Below are 21,966 nucleotides of genomic sequence, written 5' to 3' on the forward strand. Positions count from 1 at the left end.
GGGATGTGCGGAGGGTGAGCTGGGATTGCAGAATCGGCACAGACCTGTTAGATAATCCAGCCCCTCCAGCAGTTTCTTCTCTCTGGAAAAATCTAAAGCAAAGTTTTCAAAGGCATCATTTAAATTGATATCGGGTATCAAAACTTGAGAGGATGCTGTTGCCATGGCGACCCTGAAAGACAGAAGAGAGCATCAATATACATTAGGTGGTGTTTGTAACTCCCAGGCGGCACTTTGATTTTTGATTAAAGAGCTGAAAACAGCCTGGCAGTGATATAACCACCAGCAGGAAGAGGAGGGGAGGAGAGATGCTCAGGCTTCAAATTCAGGACCTCAATTGCCCGTGCAAGAGTCTGGTAGCTGGAAGATTGTGTAATGAGCTCCCCTCCCCAATTCCCAAATCCTTCCTTGATCTCCACAAGAGCCATATGCATCCCATTCGCTTGTAGAGGTGGTAGAAATCAGAAGCCCTTGGAGGCTCAAATCCTCCAGATCAGTATCCATCACCTTTTCAGATCCTGGTACCACATTTAACTTCAATACTTCACTTTTAATATTTTTACCCTACCTCCTTTGTGCTTCTCCTTCTCTCTCTCTCTACCACAATCTTTCCCACTGTTCCCCCATCTTTATGTCTCCCTTCCTTCACTTAAAAACTTTATAAAAGAATATAAAAGAATATCCTTCACTTAAAAACTTTATAAAAGAATATAAAAGAAGAGAGTGACCCTGGTGGAACTCATCTTAGAGCAGGTTATGACCCAGTTTATTTAGGCATTTGGACTAGATGATTCTCAAAATTTAGAGCAATGTCAAATACTTGTCATGTTCCCCTTCCCCACCAAGCTCCCAATACAGTGGTACTTCGGGTTACATATGCTTCAGGTTACAGACTCCACTAACCCAGAAATAGTACCTCGGGTTAAGAACTTTGCTTCAGGATGAGAACAGAAATCACGCAGTGGTGGCGCGGTGGCAGCCGGAGGCCCCATTAGCTAAAGTGGTGCTTCAGGTTAAGAACAGTTTCAGGTTAAGAACAGACCTCTGGAACAAATGAAGTACTTAAACCGAGGTACCACTGTACCTTAGCCCTCACTATGGGATGTTTTGAATCCCTATATTTGAGTCCTACCATTGAATACAGTGGGAGGGGCACCTGCCTTGCGTTCAGAAAGTCCTAGGCTCAACCCCCTGGCATTGCCAGTTAAAAAGGATCCCGAGTGCTGGCAAAGCATCTGCCTGGAGGCAGAGGAACCTACCACCAGTTAGAGTAGAATAACTTTTTCCAACTTGGTATCCTCTGATTTTTTTTGGACTACAATGCCCATCATTCCCGAGCACTGGTCATGCTGGTTGGAGCTGATGGGAGTTGGAGTCCAACAGCCTCTGAAGGGTACCAGGCTAGAGAAGGCTGGAATAGATATTGCTGGATTTGATGGACCAGTGCTCTGGGCTTCACACATAGGCTCCATCTGCGCTGAACATTTAAAGCTGTATGTGCTGCTTTAAACAGTCATGGCTTCCCTTCAAAGTATCCTGGGAACTGTTGTTGGTTAAGGGTGCTGGAAACTGCTAGGAAGCCCCTATTCCCCATCCCAGAGCTACAATTCCCAGAGTTCCCTGGGAAGAGAGATTGATTGTTTAACTATTTGAGAACTGTAGCTCTGGGAGAGGAACAGGGGACTCCTGTCAACTCTCAGCACCCATAGCAGACTACAGGTCCCAGAGTTATTTTTATTCTTTTGTGGGGGAAGACGCCATGACTGCTTAAAGTGTTTGATACTGCTTTAAATGTACAGTGCAGATGAGGCCATATTTTACATCCAGGGCCTGGGATTGATTCAAGAGTGAACCATGTCTCAAACTAACCCATGCTTCAAGGAAGAACTGCAATCCAGTGGACAGCAAGAGTAGCCATCCCAAAATCTGTGAACATATGAAATTAGAAGGAAAAGGAACTCTCAGAGCATTTACCTTCTCATAACACAGGATAACTAAAAATCAGTCCTATGTTCCAGGGGTATAAGGCAGGGTTTCCCTGTTCCCTAACAGCCTCCCAGAAGGTGTTGAGCCCCTACACCCTTTTTGTTTTTAGATACTACCCAGCGACTACTGTGGCTTGCTCATGGGATGACAGTGAAGAGTCTGATCCTGTTTGGCAGCAATCAGCCCAGCATATTCGCACTAGCGCTTGCGGTCTCTTTCCCCGGCCTGATGGGGGGATGGCCCACTTCTGCATTCTCTCTGATCTCTTTGGCGTTTTGACGCTGCTGCAAAAGCAGCTCGCACTCCAAGCTGTTAATTTGGCCGAGCTGGAGGCGCTCTAGTGTACTTAAAGAAAGTTCACATTAAATCTGTAAATAATTGAAAGCAACAAAACCCAAAACTCCTCCTTCCCTTGTCTGGGGGGAAAGGAGAAGAACTGAAAATAAACCAAAGTGCTTGAAAAGATTCAAGGTCACGTACAGACATCCGTGCAAAGGTGGGTACCTGCCCAGAGGAGCCCGCTACTGCCACTGGAGAAAACTCTTGTTGCTATAGTAAGGATCACTAACACTAGTGCCTGCCTTCTACGCAGCTTCCTCCCCATCCTTCTTCAGATTCAGTCCTTTATTTCTCTAGCAAACAGATGAAATCCGCCAGGGCCCCTGAGGGAGGTAGTCTCTGGTGGGTCTCCTCTGCTGTCATTGGGCCTGGGTGGGTCTTGTGGGGCACTTAAAGGGTGGTTAAATGTAGCTGCCTGATGCTGCTGAGTTCTGGGCCATTGGGGGGCAGGGCAGGCAACCAGCGGTGAGTCCTGGCAGCTGCCCAAGGATGGCATGTGCTGATGCTGGTTCTGAATCCCTCTAAAGAACACCTGCAGCCGCAGCTGTCATCCCAAGACCATTGTGCTTTGAACCCTAAGAAAAGCTTTAGGCCCTGGGGCAGGCAGATGAAACACAAACATTGAGACCGCCGTCACCCAAACAGCTGCTTTCAGTTTTAATGGATCTCGAGCATTGCTTTAATTCCTGTGACATTCTGTCTGAGGCAATGGGTCAAGGTGAGGAGACAGCAGGAGTATGGGATTCTCATTAAATCAACCATTAAATCCTGAATCGATTTGCAAATGCCTGCTAGATTCTGCCACTTCCACTCCCTCCATCTATGGTGGTTCCATCCACAGAAAAGGGGCTGTAGGCTCAGTGTCTGAGTGCATATTTTTCATGTAGAAGGTCCCTTGATCAACTCAGGTAGTGCTGAGAAAGACCCCTTCTTGAAACTCTAGACTAAGAGCAGCCAACATGGTGCCTGATCACAGGCTAAGTATCTTCAACCTTTTCAGACCCACTTTTAACCCAAATGTCCACTTGGGGACCCATTTCTTAATCCTTTGCCATATATCTGTAGGGTGCTAGTGCTCCTGTTGTGACCCACCTTGGATCAGGCTGCAACCCACTAGTGCAGTGGTTCTCAACCTGTGGGTCCCCAGATGTTGCTAGACTACAACTCCCATCATCCCTGAGCTCTGGTCTTGCTAGCTAGGGGTGATGGGAAGCAAGGCCAGAGCTCAGGAAGGATGGGAGTTGTAGTCCAACAATATCTGGGGACCCACAGGTTGAGAAAGGCTGCACTAGTGGGTCCCAACCCACCAGGGGAAGACCAGTGTCATAGGCCAAGCCAGCTGAGACTGATGGGAGTTGTGGGTATATTTGATTTTTATTTTATTTATTAGATTTATATACTGTCCAAAAATCCCAGGGCGGTGTTCAATTCTAGCCTCGCCAGCTGGGACTGATGGGAACTGCATTCCAATAACATTTGCAGACCAATACATTGGTTATCCCTGCCCTAGGCACTGTGTACTGAGCTAGATAAATTAGTGGTCTGACTTGAGGTAAAGACTATTTCTATGTTCAACAAGAGGGACAAAGCTCACTGGTAGAGCATGTGGGCATTATTTTGTGGGCAAGATAGGTCCGCATGCTGTCCCAGTCATTTTAAGGAGTAAAAGGCCATACCTCTCTGCCACGTTCTTTGCTGTCTGCAGGAACCGTGCGTGGTCATTCTCCTTCAGGATGTGGTCAGCCTGGTTGATGAGGACAGTCGACCGCTCCAGGCACTGCCGGCAATTGGCTACCTGCTGGGCCAGCTTCCTCAGCTTCATCACCTTGGAGAAATGGGCAGACGGGGGAAAAAACAACAGGTTTTGCTGAAGCAACAACTGAAGCCTCATTAGTGCACAGGGAAGCAGGCAGGTGACATTCAAAGGCAGTGGCTTATATCACTGAAATACTGGCAAGCACATCAAAAGTAAAAACCATGGGGTGGGGAGAGAGAAATGAAGTGACCTCACAAGGGAGGTTGCAGAATGAACAAGCAGATGAAAAGAACTACCATGGGAAGAGGGGAAGTATTGTGGTATCCCCAGGCAAGGTCTTTCTCTGTGAGGAATTTAGGCCTTGGAGGCCCTACTGGAAAGAACAGCTCTTAGAGGCTCTGAGGATATCCGCATCTATATGCTTAGAATCAGAATAGGCCACCTCAGCCCCCTGCTGCTCGCTCAGTGTTCATCTCTCCAGCATCTTCAATGGCAAAGCAAGTCAATAGGACCAAAATTGTATAGGACACAGCTCCTCCAACAATGGAAATCAACAAGAAGAAACACATTGAAATGGTTGCTATATAAAACTGGTTTCCTTTGCCCATATCATGCCAACCTTAAGGCCAAAGAAGACATGGAACTATTCATGCACCTAAGAACCCCCACCCCACACTTGCTATTTACATTAAAAATAAAGCAGTTCCAGTGATTGCTAATTGTGTGAATGGTACCACATCCTAGTCTGGCCTTCTGCCAGCCTGTTCAGACTGACTGACCTTCAAGTTTCATCCTTCCTTGGCTGCCTTAAGCTCAAGCAACATAGCTGGATCTCTATCGTTTTGTCTCTCCCTTTTAGGCTGTGTCTTCTGTGTTAATTATTCATTATGCTCAATTAATTATGTACATGTGCCCAGAGGCAGCTGCATATGAAGTCCATTTCAAGGAAATATGGTTTAAAAAGAGAAAAGTTCTGGACACACACCTGCTGGAAAATAGCTACAGGTGCACATACACCACATGATTTTTTTTTAAAGTACTGACACTAGAAAGTGGACAAAGGTTAGACATGAGCTGTCCAGTCATGTCCCTGGGAGACAAACATGAGAATTCTCTTCCTGTCCCAAAAGAACTCTTGTCCCATTCATGCAGCAGAGCCAGTGTGGCACATTGGTTAGAGGGCTGGGCTTGGAACAGTGAAGACACAGCTTCAAAATCACCCCTTGGTCATGAAGATTTCTGGGTGGCCTTGGGCCAGTCACTACTATCACATATGCCACTTTCAGCTCCTTGAAGGAAAATCAGGATATAAAACAGGTGGAGAAGCTATTTCAGCCCATGGTCTGCATTTCCTTATGCAAACTTTTCCAGTGTCCTCATATCAATGGTGGGCAAGACGAGAACTGCCCTACACCCTCCCTTTCTTACACACGCATGCCCCCTCCCCATTCAATTATTTCTCTTGTCCCCTTCTCTCAATAAATCCATCCTAATGCTGTCTATTTTTCAGACTGCAGTAGCAGCTGGACAGTCTGAATGCTGAAAAGGGATGCACTGCTTGACCCACACAGATGGCTTGTTCTGATTCCCTCCCCTGAATTATTTGGGTACTTCTGTGTGCCGTGCAGAGCCCAACCAAGCCCAAATGACAGCAGCTCTCAGCGCTCTTCCTTGTCAGCTTCTAAATCAGAGCTGGAGTAGCTGCCCTGGGGCAGCCTGTCAGTTTGAAGCCCTTCTCTGACAAGTGAAGGGAAGATGGCAGAGCCCCCACCGGTGATGGGCAGAAATGCTGCAGTATCTCTCCCTCCCATCCTCCCCGCCCCACCGTCTCTCTGGATGCCTGTCACTTCCATCAAGAAAGGGTATAATTAACCCCTACCCTGATGCCAACCTCATCACCCGCAATCCATTCCAAGGATGCACTTCCGCTGCACTGATCCAGCTTTCTCTCCTACTTTTTTTGCACTCTCCTGTTCAGGAATTTACATTCAGGTACCCAACGTTTGCTAAAGCAAGAACGAACCACCAAAATTTCCAACTTCAAAGGAGTAAAGGGCAAGAAAGCATGCTATATCCGATGCTTCCTCACCAGTCCTCAAGGGGCCCACCCTGTAACAAGAAATGCTGTCTACCTATTACAGCAGGTGGGGAACCTCTGACCCAAGGGTCAAATGTGGTGCTCCAGGCCTCTCTACCCAGCCCCTGGGGCTCTCTGCTGGTCACACTCCTTACACAGCCTCACTCTGGACCCTCCAGGAGTGTTTTTGCCTGGCTGGAATGTGTTCTTGAACATTGATCATGCCTCATTCTTACCTGGATGGAAGTCTGAGAGTCTGAGAGGTATGTATGGGTGTGCATAGAAACCCGTGACTTTTGCATGGCTGGAATGTAGTCTGCTGTATAGAGGCAAGAAGCGCTTCTATTGCCCTGCCTGCTTTTACTGATGGCTCCAGACAATGGCCATGGGGGGAAACAGCCCTCAGAACAGAAAAGGTTTCCCAGCAATGAATTATAGAGAATGAAATCCCCAATGCAACAGTAGCACAATACATTTTTTAGGCTGAATAAGTATGTCCCAAAGCAGTGAATAGACTTTAGAATTCACAAATATTCCACTATCACATTGTGATAGTTTAATACTTAGCCTGAAAAAGAGTGCTGCTGGACTCAAAACTTGCTTAAGTGTTTGGCTCTGATAAAAGAACCAACGAGTGCTGTTTTTGGATTAGCTCTGAAAACAGAGATGGGGAACTTGTGGCCCTGCAGATGCTGCAGGAATACAATTCCCATCATTCTGACTATTGACTATGCTGGGGCCTATTGCTTATGCAGAGGTAGCTGTTAGCACACAAGTCATGGTTGGAGGCTCAATAAATCCGGTGGGGGGGGCAGGGAGCTAGAAAACCAACAACTGAAATGTCAAGAAGCATTTAGTATGGGGAGAGGAAGAAATAATATAAGGGGGGGAAAATACATTAAACAATTGATTAAACACTAAAATCACAAACACCCAAAGAGTGCAGGAAACACATAAACTAAGAATCTTACACAGATGTAGAATTTAAGTGGAGAAACCTCAAATCTGTGAACTTCTTCTAGGCAAAATAGCCCTGAAGCCAACAGACTCGGGTTCGACCTAGAGAAACTTCCAAATTACAGTTCAGGTTTTGTAAAGGTCTCATCTGGTTTGACTCTCTCTTCTAACACACATCATAAGAATGGAGGTTGAACTATATCGAACCCAGGAATAAACCACCACCAAGACATGGCACTAGTGTTAAAAGACCTGCTACTGGGCTCCATTCAAGGTTCTTGTACCAGTGTACTAAGTCCTGAACAACTTAGACCAGGATATCTTAAGGGCTGTTGTAATTAAAACTGGGATATAAATTCTTTAAATAAATAGATTTGCCTATGATGATGATGATGATGATGATGATGATGATGATGGATGGGACCAAACCTTTGTTTTTACTGCATGGGTTCATCCCACAGTTTCAAATTCCAGTTCAAACAGGGACCATACTGCCAGGGAATTCTAAGATGTGACTAAATAAATAAGCAAACCTCACACGCTGCCTGAATCCTTCTCTTTCAGAGTGAAGGATGAATGGAAGCAGGCACAGGTTGTGCTGATAGCGGATGTGCTCTGGGATCGAGCTGTGTTCACACCAGATGACAAGTTTGATTTATGACTGATATTTCTGCCATTACTTTGGCCTGGGGTAACAGTGCTGCCCAGTAATAGCCCTGCCAAACTCAACTAGCAAGAATTTCATACATGCAGAGTCACTGGCTGTTAAGTCAGAGCTGTCTTGTTCGAGCTCTGAGATGGAATGAACGCTGGTGTCAAATGCGCTGTGAATTCGTAACTGCGTATACTGCAAGACCCCTGGAGGGTTATGGAGGAAGCAGCACAATGGCAGGCTCCCAAGAAAATGCTTGTTGGCCACAGGACTGTACGTCCTCCACCACAGCAATTCATTCCAGCTCAGCAACAGCACATGCAGTGATAGATTTCTTCCTGGAAGAGCAACTCCTTTGCAGCAAGGAAGTTGCCGCATCAACGCCTGGCACCTCCAGTTTGAAAAAAGGACTGGAAGGAAGGTGATAGGGAGGACCTCTGCTGGACAGCTACTGTCAGTCACTGTAGGCAACCCTGGGCTGGATGGACAAAATAGTCTAGTGTGGTATAAGGAGAAGACTGAATTTACAGGGAGCAGGGCTGTACTTAACAGCTTGGGCTTTCCTTTCCTAGGATATGACCTATTATTATCCTGCAGCCATCCCATCTTGAAGGTGCCTTTGCATTAGCAATTACCACTGGAACCACTACTGAACGTTGTCTCTACTACAATAGGGTTCCAATGATTTTTTGGGTGTGTGTGCTTGAGGGTGTGCAGCTCCCCTTTCTGAGATGACAGGATGGGGAGGAAAAAACCAAAGCTTGCTAAGTGCAGAGGTGCAGAGCAATTAATGCCTTCCCTGTCTCCTTGCTGCCACGCTCTGCTCCTGCCAATCTTCCCCTGCTCACCTTCATTCATCATTACTGGAAATGTCAAAGCCGATGCCAAGCAGGAGCGAGAGGGAGTGAGAGAGACGCTCATTCCAGCTAGCAGCAGGCAGACCAGAACTTCAAATGGTTGTTTGCACAAGGAAATGACTCTCCTGCTGGGATTTAATGGGCTGATGGATGGTTCGTTTATGCCCAGACTCATCAAGAAAACGATCAGAAGGAAAGAAGGGGGAAAGGAGGGCTTCCAAAAAGCAGAGGCTGCAAACACCTGGCATGGTGAGGAGGTGAGTGGCACCGTGCCCAGCTCTCCCTCCTCCTTAGAGTTGGGTTGCTGGGCAGGGAAGGCCCTGCAAGAAAGGTAACAGGGGCAGAAGCAAGAGTTTTTGCCTTGTCATTTCTGGAGCATCATAGGATTAAGTGTTGGATATTGCAAAATCAGTCTTCTAAGAATCGAGGTCCAGATTCCTCACTAAAAGGCAGCTTCTTAACTCAGCAAGTTGCTACTCAAATCAAAGCCAAAGCACATTATCCCCCAACCAATCTCTCACTCTGGTTTTTTTTTCCTTTGCACCATCTTCACATATCAGAGCTATTTTGCTATGGAACACTACTCAGGATCAACCAGCAATCTCACTGAGCCTCTTGGGATTGCCGATCAGAAGGTTGACAGTTCGAATCCCCGTTACGGAGTGAGCTCCCGTTGCTCGGTCCCTGCTCCTGCCAACCAACCAGTTTGAAAGCACGTCAAAGTGCAAGTAGATAAATAGGTACCGCTCCAGCAGGAAGGTAAATGGCGTTTCCATGCACTGCTCTGGTTTTGCCAGAAGCGGTTTAGTCATGCCAGCCACATGACCCAGAAGCTGTCTGCGGACAAACAACGGCTCCCTCGGCCAGTAAAGCGAGATGAGCGCCGCAACCCCAGAGTCGTTTGCGACTGGACTTAACAGTCAGGGGTCCCTTTATCTTTACCTTTACCCAAAGCCAGGTTGATGTATGCATTCCCGGCTAAAAGACAACATAAAAATCCTGTGCCAACTCTGCCCCCCACCCCACCCCATCTGAATTCTGCAACTTGGATAAATTATGCATTTTTTTCTTAATTCTTTGTAGACTTTATTTAATTCATTTTGGCTTTGCTAGTCATGGCAGGGAGATAATAATGGGAGCTGAAGCCTAGCTCATGACCACTGTCAATCTTATTTAGCCAACCCTCTGGCTCCTGAGATTCTACTGGAAATTCACATGTAATTTCAATCAAATCTTTGCATTCATAAGGAGTGTGTGTGTGTGTGTGTGTGTGTGTGTGTAGGTATAGATGATATAGATATAGATATGAGAGAAAGTGATGAGGGGGGGAAAACAGAGTTCTTTTCCAATACACAAACTGCAATTTTTGGGTACTGTCTATATAATTAGGGGGACACACACACACACACCCCTCTGCTCAAGGCCTCTAAAAGCACTGTCCATGGTGGGGGGAACAGCCTGTGGCAGGGCTTTTATGTTCCTCTCCTCATCCTTGTCATAAATTCACAATTTTAGACTCTGCAACATATGAGGTGTAATGTCCACCCAATATTGCAGAAGGGTTAAAGGAAGAATAAGATAATGTTTCATGGACTGTAAGCAGCTACTCTTCTATGAAGAAAGGGGTCCTGTGCACTTAATTAATAAATATGCACCTTCTTTCTTTCTTTGACTTGCAGCCCACTCCATCACAATGGGTCTCAGAATGCTCATTATTTGATACCTCAACCCACCCTTATCTCTGGCCATCAAAGGCAAGTTTGATAGAAAAGATCTGCTTCCCTAAATATGAGTCTGAAATGCTGTGTACACACCATATATTTAAAGAATCCTAGGAACTGTATTTTTTTTAAATAACTCTGTTATTGGTAAACTACAGCCACCAGGATTCTTTGGGGGAAGCCATGTATGGTGTATCTTCTTCTTCTTTGGCGATCACTCATAGCCAAGTAAGATTGTCTTCCCTGAAAAAAAGTCTTAACCATGTGTCCGTAAATGACTGTGGAGGTCAATTCTGGATGATGAATACGCAGCCTTTTATTCCCATCTCAGTGGGAAATTTCGAAAGATATACAGCCACTGAAAAATAAAGAAATTAATTACACAAGCAAATGGTTCACAGAATGAAGGGTGACGTAACAGGTCATACCAGAGTGCAGAGGGGCAACAGTAAATTAGGCAGCATGGTCCTACCTTTGTCTCTTTGATCTTGACGGCTATCACTTGCTTGCGCTGACGGATGATCTCCATTAGCTCGTCGCACTCCTCCATCAGTTTGGCCTCATGCATGGCTGTGTTCACCTAGCCGAAAAACAAGCCAAATGGGAAGAATGGAACAGGATTTTGTTTCTCGTCTTCATGGAGCAAATGCTTCAAGGAAGAAAGCCTTGACTTCAGGTGTTATCCAATGCACTCATTCTATTAGCGCAAGGATTTATGCTTGCTGAGCAGAACTTTCACCCACTCTCCAAATCTGCTCCATAGGATTGGTATTGGGGAACCAGAACAGACTGGTTGTGTGCGTGTACAGGGATAGGAAGTTCTACTGCACAAGTGTGAATCATTGTTGATTTGGTCTTCTGCTAGAGTCACAGTCTTTTGGTTAGAAGTCATCAGCAGCATAAATATGGATTTGGATACCTCCTTGATATTTAGGGCTTATCCACACTTGCAATTTGCCCTGCTACTTTCAGGCACATGTCCATGCTTAAACGTTCTGTGTCTGAGCATTGATCCTTTTTTGCCCTGGAACTTTCCCTGCAAAAACCTGTTCTTTAGTGCTCAATCAAAACAAATGTCAATTTGGGTTTTCTGCAGATTGCCATTTGCACTGACTGAGATTTAAAGAGCGAGTTTCCATGGTAAAAGCTCTGGAGGAGAAAAAAAAAGGGTACTCAGACACGGAGCTTTAAAGTGCAGATTGTGCCTGGAAAGAGTGGAGGGAAGGTAACTGGGCATAAGTCCTTACAGCTGTTACTACACTACTGAGTTACATACCAGTCCTTTGGAACTTGTCTTCTAAGAGACTGGCTTCTAAGAGCACTCATGGTCTAACATCTAACCATTCAAGATAACAAGAAAGAGCCTACTGCTGTGATTGTGCAGCACACAGAGGACAGGACTCAGCTGGCAGCATATGAGGAGGTGACCTTCTGTAAACACAAGAAAATGGGAAGATATATGGACTTCTTATACAAAGCTATTTGCTTGAATGTCTGAGTACTGGGGTGGGGTGGGCCACCAGCCATTCCCCCCTTCTCCCCCTAACTCGCATGGATAGTACACATTGTCTTGATTTATTCAGTTTGTAATTTTTGACTGCAATTGTTTCTGTTTCCTTTTTGGAAAATTCAGTTTAAAACTATTAATAAAAAAGGGGAGAAATCCTTGTGCCAATGGAATGAGTTACTCAGTGCTACATGGGATAAAGTCTCTTCCTCCCACTTTTTGGAATGGATGGACAAACAGACAGCTAGGGAAACAAACAGCCTACATAAGCCTTGGCTTGCCACTGACGCATCACCACAAAAGAGGAATATATCAATAGGAGAAAAGAGTGTGTACATTTGGATGATATTTGCATGTATTTATTTTAAATGTATTGATGCAAATTTAGAAGAATTATAATTTAAATAGAAATACAACATATCTCACCATATTGGCGAAGATTTTGACCAGGTGACCTGTTTTGCTTGCTCAGTTTGCTGTCCAGGTGCTGTTGATCGAGAACTTCAAGACTCTTTATTTTTAAACCAGATTTGGAGCAGACTGCTCTTCAAACAGAGGACTGTCCTCAATAAAGCAGGACTCATGGCCACCCTAGATAAGGCTCAGGAGGTGGTTATTTTGAGCAGAGGAGTGGTGGGGGAGAGAGAACTCTTCACTCTTTCTCTACTAGCTGTTTTCCACACTCAAAGCTGTGCAATGGTACCCCTGTGGTATATTCCAGAAGTATGTGTGAGAGTGATTTTATTTGTTTATTCGGCACTGTTACAGGTGCCACAAAACATTCATCTGGCTTACACGAAGTCTGTTTCTTAGTGTGGCAGTAACTGCACTTTCTAAGTCCCTGAACTTTTGTCTCCCTACACACACTTTTGCTGCACCTGCTGAAATCCATTTTTATTTAGGTAAGTCTATCCAGCTATGTAGAAGTTGCGTGTGTTTCATTTCTTTTAATTACTGTTGATTCTAATCATCTTTTGAATGCCTGATTTTAACTGTTTCTTATCGATAATTTAAATGTTCTATTTAACATTTGAGGATGTCTTACAACTTTGAGGATGTCTTACAACACTAAAATGGTATTTAGCAAGGCAAATAAACAAATGAAATTTAAGGTATTCATAAGCTGCTTTTCAAGCAACCCTAACATCAATTTTTAGTGTACTTTTTTAATAATTTTTTTTTTATAAGAATGTTTAAAGCATCAATCAAAACTGTATAATAAAGCAGCAAGATGAGGTACAATGAAAAGAGCCGGGCTCTCTCTGCCCCTTGAGGCAAGGTGCTTCTGGAGCAGCCCTTTGGCAGGAGTCGGGGAAGTCAGAGGCCACCAAAGAGCCCCTTATTTTATTGTAGGTGCATCCTGAGACAAATTCTTGACACAATAATAGTGCATTCGTGGTGGATTATTTCTGTTTTAGTTTGCTTGCTTGCTTGCTTATTTATTTAATGTATCTATATCCCTCCTTTCTCCCGAACTGGGATTCAAGGCGGCTTACAGCATTTAAAAATGACATTATAAACTGCAAAGTAATAAAAATGAACTAGATAAAAACAATAATTAAAATACACCAGAACCCATTTAGAACCAGAAATTAAAATACAGTTTGCCCTGACAGCAACCCAGTGATCAGCACTGCCTGCACCTTTCATTTTCAAAAGCCTGTCTGAATAGGAAGGTCTTAGCCTGCTGGCAAAAGGATAACAAAGAGGGAGCCATCTAAACTCTCTTGGGAAGGAATTCCACAATATGGGAGCAGCCACAGAGAAGGCTCCCTCCTGTGTCACCACCAACAGTGATGCTGATGTTGGTGGGATTAAGAGAAGGTGCTTGCCCAAGGACCTTAGCACCCTGGAAGATTTGTATAAGGAGATGTGATTTTTCAGGTAGTTTGTTCTTCAAGGCTTCCCCAATGCTACTATATTATTGGTGTCTGGAGGGGTGATAGTGCAAAAAAAGTGGGGCAACACCACCACCCGGAACTTCTGTGGTATGGTTAAGTCACAGGAAGTTACAGGATATGCACTAAATGAAAATAAAGCAGTGTGACTACCTCAGAACTTTTGCAGGCACAAATAGTGTGACCCAAATAGCATCATGACCACATATCATGAATATACAATAAAATGGACCTCTACGGGGGCCTTCTGTACGAACAGCAGAAGTGAGACAGGGGGCCACTCTCTAGGCTGTTCTTTCTATCTCCCCCCACAGGGCAATAGATTTTGAGCCATTGGGAACATCCCCTTGTCCCCCACTGCCAATCTGCTCAAAACTGCACTCCCCCATGGCTGCTTTTCATTGAAAATCAATTTGTGCTTTGTTAGACACATTGCTATGTAATGTTTAGTTTGCCTCTTAGCCAGCTTTTCATTGGTCTTCTTGTCAAAAGTTGAGTGCTGAGGGGAAATGAGAAGGCAGTTACACAAAAGAGGTTATTTTTGTTGTTGTTGTTTTGTAGTCATTTCTGCAAAATGTGAGAGAAGAGAGGGTTTTCTTAATGAACACTGTGGGTTGTGGTTCTGGCTCTTACACAAGTGCACTGCAACATGTCTGAACCTCTTCTACCCCACTTATATGACTGCTGAAAATTTCACTCATTCATTACATTTTTAGGAGCAATCCCTTTTAGGAGGTATCCCTGGTCTCTATCCTATATTTTGTCCTCCCAACAGCCCTGTGGATAGGTTAATCCAAGACACAACATCTGGCATAAGATCACCCAGTGAGCTTCATGGTTTGCTCAGGTCTCCCAGGAGTAAGTCCAAAACTCCATCCGCTATACTGAATTGACCCCGTTTCCCAGACATAATGTTCCTGGTTATTTTTCCAATTTCTCAACAATGATTATTCAAATGTGAATATGTGAAGTTTCCTGTCCCAGCCCATGCACAGCTTTGCATGTTCTCTGCTGCTGCTCTAGCTTCTGTGACAGCTAGGAAGCCATAGTTTTATATGGGTAAAACATGGATGGCTCCTGACATCACATTTGGAGCCAAATTAACTGCAGGAAAACAGGAAGCTGTCTTAAACCAAGACAGACCATTAGCTCAGTAGTGTCTACACTGACAGGCTGCAATTCTCCAAGGTTTCAGGCAATGATCATTCCTAGCTCTGCCTTGAGATGCTGAGAACTGAACCCACAGCCTTCTGCTTATAAGGCAGATGCTCTACCACTAAGCTACAGCCCATCCCCACCCCCCGACAGGTGTGCATTAACATGGCTAAGTTTGCTGATGACACCCAGTTATTCAAGCTGGTAAATATAAAGTGGGATTGCAAAGAGCTCCATCAGGATCTGTCCAAATGGAGTGAATGAACCTTAAAATGGCAAATGGGATTTAACACACAGTGCAAATAAAAAATACTTCCTGATGCCATGACAATAAAAGCATCTTTGAATTTAACATGCCCCCGCTGTGTGTACTCACACGCTGATAATTATTGGGACTGGAGCAGGCAGAGAAGTGGAGTAATCTTAAGTGTGGTATTGATGAAAATTGCTCATTTGAAGCTTCTGTTTGCATCAGGAAGTAATCCCACACTGACCTTTCATTATATGCTGTGCTTAATTGACCAGTGGACAAAAAATTAAATGCCAAGGCAATACTAGTCTGGAATAGAGAAGGTGCAGCAAAGAAGGGAAACCAGGTGAGGAGAAGCAGGAAGAAAAGGGGCAGGAGAAAAAGAATAGCATGGCTTTGTGCAATGGAACAGAGAAGGAGCAGATTGGGCATTAAGGCTTCACCTTCTCTGCAAAGGATGCCTAAATCCAAAGTCAGGTGTGGTTGTCGGGTAAAAAGCAGTAGGGGAAATAAGAGAATTAAATTATTTTAAACTGTTATTGCACCTTTCCTTCAAGTGGCTCAAGGTGGCACATATGGTTCTCTTCTTTTTACCCTGATAATAACCCTGTGAGGTAGGCTAGGCTGACAGAATCTGACTGGCCCAAGGCCATCTAGTTAGCTTCATGGCTGAGCAGGGATTAGAACCCAAGTCTCTCAGGTCCTAGTTTTAACCACTACACCACCACAGAAGCAGAGATACAGTGGTACCTTGGGTTACATACGCTTCAGGTTACAGACGCTTCAGGTTGCAGACTCCGCTAACCCAGAAATATTACCTCAGGTTAAGAACTTTGCTTCAGGATGAGAATAGAAATCGTGCGGTGGCGGTGCAGCGGCAGCAGGAGGCCCCATTAGCTAAAGTGGTGCTTCAGGTGAAGAACAGTTTCAGGTTAAGAACAGACCTCCAGAACGAATTAAGTTCTTAACCCAAGGTACCACTGTAGTGGGGTTTCTCCCCAGCTTTGAAGATATTTCCTGCTGCCTCGTTTTCTGCTGGCTTTCAGGCCTTTGCATCCGACAACTGGCAAGATACAAGCTCACTAAGACAGAAAATGTGCATTTCCTTGGCTGCACAGGCTGGAAGGCGTGATTGGCAGAGCTTAAAGCTTCTAAATGAAATGGAAAAATGCAGCCCGGGGTTGGAAGGGATTCTGAAACTTCCGAACTGAAAGAAAATAGCAAATCCCATTGGGTGTGCTCCTTATAGGTCTTGAGGCAACAAGCAGCATCTGGTGCATGGGAAGAAGCGGGGGAACATGCATGTATGCGCTCTCTTTCAATGTAAGTGCCCAGAAGTATGAAATGTTAAGGACTAAAGAGAGCTTTGGCTGCCTAGGACTTGCAGAGGGAGAGCCAGATATTCAAGTGATGCTTGATGAGCAGCATGGGCCCTGTATCTTCTCAGAAAGGGCCTCTCCATCACCTCTGTGCAGAAGGACAGTGACACAGTGGCAGAGCATCTCTTTTGCAAGGTCCCAGGTTCAATATCTGGCATTTCCAGGTAGAACTAGGAGAGAACCCTGGAGAGCCACTACCAGTCTGTGTATGCAGTGCTAAGCTAGATGGATCAATGGTCTGACTTGATATATGGCAGCGTCCTATACTCTCTGCTTCTGCAATTAGGCCAAGCATCCTAGGAAATTAGGCAGAGGGCTTCAGGTTGCACATCCCTGGAGTAAGCAGTCCAGTGATGGAGAGCCCCAGTTCCTGGAATCAAATGTGGCCCTCAGGCCTCTCTGCCTGGCCCCTGGGACTCTCCACAGGCCACACCCCTCAGCAGTTCTGTTTTGTACCCCTTTTGAGTGTTTCTGCCTGGCTGGAATGTGTCTTTTGAACTCTTGTAATGGTCTTGCTTGCTTGGATGGAGGATAGAGAACGGTCTGTGAAAATGGGTTAAAATGACCTTATTGCACAAAGAGAAAAAGTATGTTCTTTGCTCTGTCCACTTTTGCCTATGGCCTCACTCACTACTGGCATGCAGCCCCTAGGGGGCTGCCTGGGAAAAAGTTTTCCCACCCCTGCTATAGATGCTACAGTGTTTTGTGGTCTGGAGGGCAAACCCTGTCACTGGAAAGCTGATTCCAGAGTTGAACTCTGATGCTCAAATCAATCCTACCTTGCTAGCCTCCCCTTCTCTTTGTCTGCCACAAGTGACACGGGAAAGCAAAGGGCTAGCACTGTTGCCAGAATGAAAACAGCTTCAGAAGCACAGCTAAAAGCCAGAAGCAGTTAAGAGGGGGGAACTGTTTCCCCTTTGGCTAGGCTGCCCTCTCAGCAAGACTAACGAGAGGAAAAGGCTGCTTGGATCCCTTTCATCTGCTTCGCTTTTGATCAAGTTGCTGGGTAAGCAGAAACACAAAGTGCGGCAGCCGCTTTCAATGGCAGTTCATGGCCCAGGACTCAGAGCCACTAGAAGATGATGTCTCAGCAGGAGGAAGATGAATCTCACAGGTGGCTCAGAAAGCAGCTGAGTAGGAGGCAGTATGATCATACACACACACACACACACACCAGGAGCCGCAGATGGAAGGAACCAGGAAGTTTTAGTGGCAAGAATGTTGAAATCTGGGTGGCAGTAGCCAGGGTTGAAATCTTGCTCAGCTGCCAGGCCAGAGGTGAGCCAATGTTCCTTAGCCTGGTGCAACATACTGTTAAGGGTTTGTAGGCACCCTGACCTCTTCCAGGCTCCTGGGCGCTGGGGCTTAATCAGTGCTTTGAGAGTTAAGGTGAGATGACAGGTGTTGGCTTTAGCAATGTAGAAATGCAGACTAAGCTGGCCTTTCCTGCTGGAGCAACACCTGGGCATAAGCCATTAAGAAATGCAAAGATGTTGATACCCAGTCTTCAGCACATCAAGGGAGGACCCTAGAATCTGTGAGTTGCCAGGGTTACAGTGGGCAGAGATGGGTTTAGGATTCCAGCTTGCATGACATAGGCTGAAGGAAAAAGAAGAGTGGCTGCATGGAGCCTGGGCTGTCTTCCTTTTGGGAAGAGGATGAATGGAGCGAGAACACAATGTGTGTTGGGTGGGAGAGGCTGTACCACTGTGCCTTGATTTTCTAACAAAACAGTCTTGGGTAAGCACCTGGACTCTCAGCAGAGATTCAACAGCAATATCTCAGCAGAGTGCAACAGCAATATCTTATGTTAAAACAGCCTTCTGCCAACTTGCTCTCCTCCAGGTGTTTTGGGCTATATTAAAGTGTTGTCTGGGGCTGATGGGAGTTGTAGTCAAAAACATTTGGAGGGCACTGGAAGTGGGGATTGGTCCACTGGTATAAATGGAGCACCATCCCACCAATCTCAGTCCGCCCTCGGCTGGTCCTCACATGCGTCTTACTTGCAACTAGACCAAGAGGTGGCATTGCCTGTTAGCTTCCTCCACCATAGTCCCAATGTTGACTTAGCAGTGTGTAGGAGGATGGGGATGAAACTTGAATGTTTAATTGCCTTGCCTTGGTTCTGGTTGCACCAGCTGCCTCCCTGTCTCTGGGTACCAGCCACTACTGACACCTAGTTAGAGGAGGCTGTTTTAAAGAAACTGCTGTACCTCTGTGAACAACTGCCCTGTCCAGTATGCCCAGAACCGCAGATTGAAGCATATTCTAGCCTAAGGCACTGAAGTATTCTCAGCCTCTGGATCTGTGCCCTCCACCCAGGTTGGCTATTGAACCTTTCTGGACAGGAAGGGCTATAATAAGACTTCCCGTCTGGGATAGGACTTTGCTTGAGAAACAATGGTCTTCCTAGATGTGATGGTGTTTTGATGTGCTCTTTGACTCTGGCTTGGCTCTGACTGCTGAATTGGTCCCTCAACTCTTGACTCCCCAGCACAACTCTTGGCTCCTGGTTTCCAGCTCCTGGATTCCTAAGTCTATGACTTTATCCTTATACCAGGGGTCAGCAACCCGCAGCTCCAGAGCTGCATGTGGCTCTTTTACACCTTTGCTGCGGCTCCGGGGCGGATACTAGCGAGGGGAGGAGGCGCATTGTGCGCCCCGACACTCCCCACTGTGGCGGGCGCTGTACTGGCTGTGACGTCGCATGGGGGCGGTGCGTGCGTTAGTCACGCACCGTCCCGACGTCACCTTCCCGCCCGCTGTCAGATTGTGGCTCCGGAGATATATTTGTTTTAAATGTCGTAATGGTTTTGCAGCTCCCAGTTTTTTTTTCTTCAGAAACGGGTCCACGTGGCTCTTTTTGTCTTAAAGGTTGCAGACCCCTGCCTTATACCTTACAGATCCTTTATCTGGGATTCTGAAGTCTTCCTCTCTCCTTGCTTCTACTCATCTCTTTTTCTCTCTGAGTGATGCCCATCCAATATGCAAAAAAACCCATAAGAATGACAAAAAATACTAAATAATAAAAACCCATTCAATTCCAAATTTTAAAACCCATTGGCCATTAAAACATACCATAACCAATTCTACCTGCAATCCAGCCAGGGGAAAAAGAGAAATTATTAAATGGAAGCCAACTGAAAGAGACCTTCCAAATGTCTGGAGTCTAGCAACTCAACTGCAAATCTACAGGGAAGGAATTCCAACACTGCGTGGCCATGACATCAAATGTCCTGTTTCTCATGGCCACCAACTCCACGTATCTAGGGGATGTGCACAGGATGGTACAGGTGCAGACAGCTTAACAAATAATTGAGGCCCAAAATGTTTAGGGCTGACCATTGGCCTTAGCTAGCTGGGACTGAAGGGAGTTGTAGTCTGCAACATTTGGAAGGCACAATTTTGCTTACCCCTGGGCACACCTTTCAGGTGCTGCAGCTGTCATGGAGGATATTCTTATCCTCCATGAATTTATCTCATAGTCTTTTACAGCCACTCAAATTGGTGGTCATCACTGCCTTCTATGCGAGGAAGTTCTATAGTTTTATCTATGTGAAAGCGTGAAGTACTTTCCTTGCATCTGTCCCGAATCTTCCAACATTCAGGTTCATTGGATATCCACAAATTCTAGTATTATGTGAGAGAGGAACACCTTTATCTATCCCTTTTCCCCATGCAATGCATAATTTTATGCAGCACTATGATGTTGCCTGTTGCTTGCCTTTTATCTAAAGTAAAAAGCCCAAAATGCTTTAAATGTTCAAAAAAATAATAATTAAACAAACAGAAAGCGCGAAGGACTTTACACCTGGAAGATACATGTCGGGGAATGCAACTGAGCAGCTGAATTTAAGTGTGGGCAGTGCACAGGAGTTAAAATAGCACAGAAGGTTTGTTAAACTGAAATAAGCAGGGAAACATTGCCAAAGGCCACTAGGCTGGCTCAATATAAGGCATTTCCTTATATTTCTATAAACCACACCACTTCAATGGCACATAACTGCCCTCCTGTCAGTAGCCTCTTGGGGCCAATAAATTCGTTTGTGAGATTTGAAACTGTGAGTCCTTCCCTCCTGCTTTGGGCTGGCACTTAACGATTATTTCATTTACTGTATTTAGCTTTACAGCCTGCCGAAGGGACTCGGGACACACATTTTGACCACTTTATGGCGAGAAGTTGGAGAGGGTTGGTGATGGGGAAATGAGACTTATACCTCTTCCACGACGAGCTTTGTCTGAAAACGAAATTGCTGCAAATATTAAATCCTTTCCCAGAGGACAGAGTGGCAGAAACTGGGAGATTTTTACTAGGAGGGGACTGGCATTGCTTTACAAGAACAAGGCATTCCTCAAGGGAGTGACAGTGGTGGGCAGAGACAGTAAAAACTGCAGTGGTGGCAGAGATAGCACTGACATCAAAGAGTCTTGTGGTACTCCCATTTATTTTGCACCCAGTGCACTCCCAGCACTGATTTGGGAAGCAGTGTACACACAACTTGAGTCACAATCCATATCCATCCTGCAATTACAGTGGTGCCTCGCAAGACGAAATTAATTCGTTCCGCAAGTTTTTTCTTCTTGCGAGTTTTTCGTCTTGCGAAGCACGGTTTCCCATAGGAATGCATTGAAAATCAATTAATGCGTTCCTATGGAAACCGCTTGCCAGGCTGGCGGTGCGGAGAAGGGCTTTTCTCCCCACCGCAAGCCTTCAGGACAGGTACGGGAACAGAGGGGAAGGGGCGCAGCGCTTCTCCTCTGTTCCCGGGGCTTGCGGTGGGAGGAGGGTTTTTCCTCCCCACCGCCAACATTCAGAACAGCATTCTGAATGTTGGCGGTGGGAAGGAAAACCCTCCTCCCACCGCAAGTCTTCAGGACAGCCATCCGAAGGCTGGCGTGGGGAGAAGGGCTTTCCGCCCCACCGCCAGCCTTCGGAGCAGCCTTCCGAAGGCTGGCGCGGGGAGAAGGGCTTTCCGCCCCACCGCCAGCCTTCGGAGGAGGTCCGAGGACAGTGGGGAAGAAGCGCTGCGCTTCCCCGCTGTCCCGGAGATTTCCCTATGGGCTTTCGTCTTGCGAAGGAAGCCCATAGGGAAATTCGTTTTGCGAAGCGCCTCCAAAACGGAAAACCCTTTCGTCTAGCGGGTTTTCCGTCTTGCGAGGCGTTCGTCTTGCGGGGCACCACTGTACCTGGGTGTTTCTTAGGAAATATACAGATGCATTTGGATGCATGTTCTCCCAAGCCAGCTTCAATCCAAATTCAGAAAAGTAATTCCCTAACTGCATTTTAAGGCAGGAACGCGTACATAGCCAAACACGTAACACATTTATTGAGGCATAAGGTTTTGTGAACTACAGCCCATTTCATCAGATGCATGAAGTGATGTTGTGAGTTGCAGATATAGTACATACTATAAGTGGGGAATTGTAAACAG

At 45.8% G+C, this 21,966-nt stretch overlaps 1 protein-coding gene across 1 annotated transcript in view; it reads right to left on the reverse strand.

Annotated features, from left to right (window-relative positions):
* MID2 (midline 2) overlaps positions 1 to 21,966 on the reverse strand; it is a 204,002-nt gene that overhangs the window by 25,426 nt on the left and 156,610 nt on the right. Inside the window, exons 4-6 of the mRNA XM_081179434.1 lie at positions 10,818 to 10,925; positions 4,002 to 4,150; positions 45 to 172 (exon numbers count right to left, since the gene is read on the reverse strand). Coding sequence (XP_081035560.1) covers positions 45 to 172; positions 4,002 to 4,150; positions 10,818 to 10,925 — 385 coding nt within the window. The remainder of the gene's footprint in view (positions 1 to 44; positions 173 to 4,001; positions 4,151 to 10,817; positions 10,926 to 21,966) is intronic.

Source organism: Podarcis bocagei, assembly GCF_964188305.1.
Source record: "Podarcis bocagei genome assembly, chromosome: Z".
In the NCBI taxonomy this organism is placed as follows: domain Eukaryota; kingdom Metazoa; phylum Chordata; class Lepidosauria; order Squamata; family Lacertidae; genus Podarcis; species Podarcis bocagei.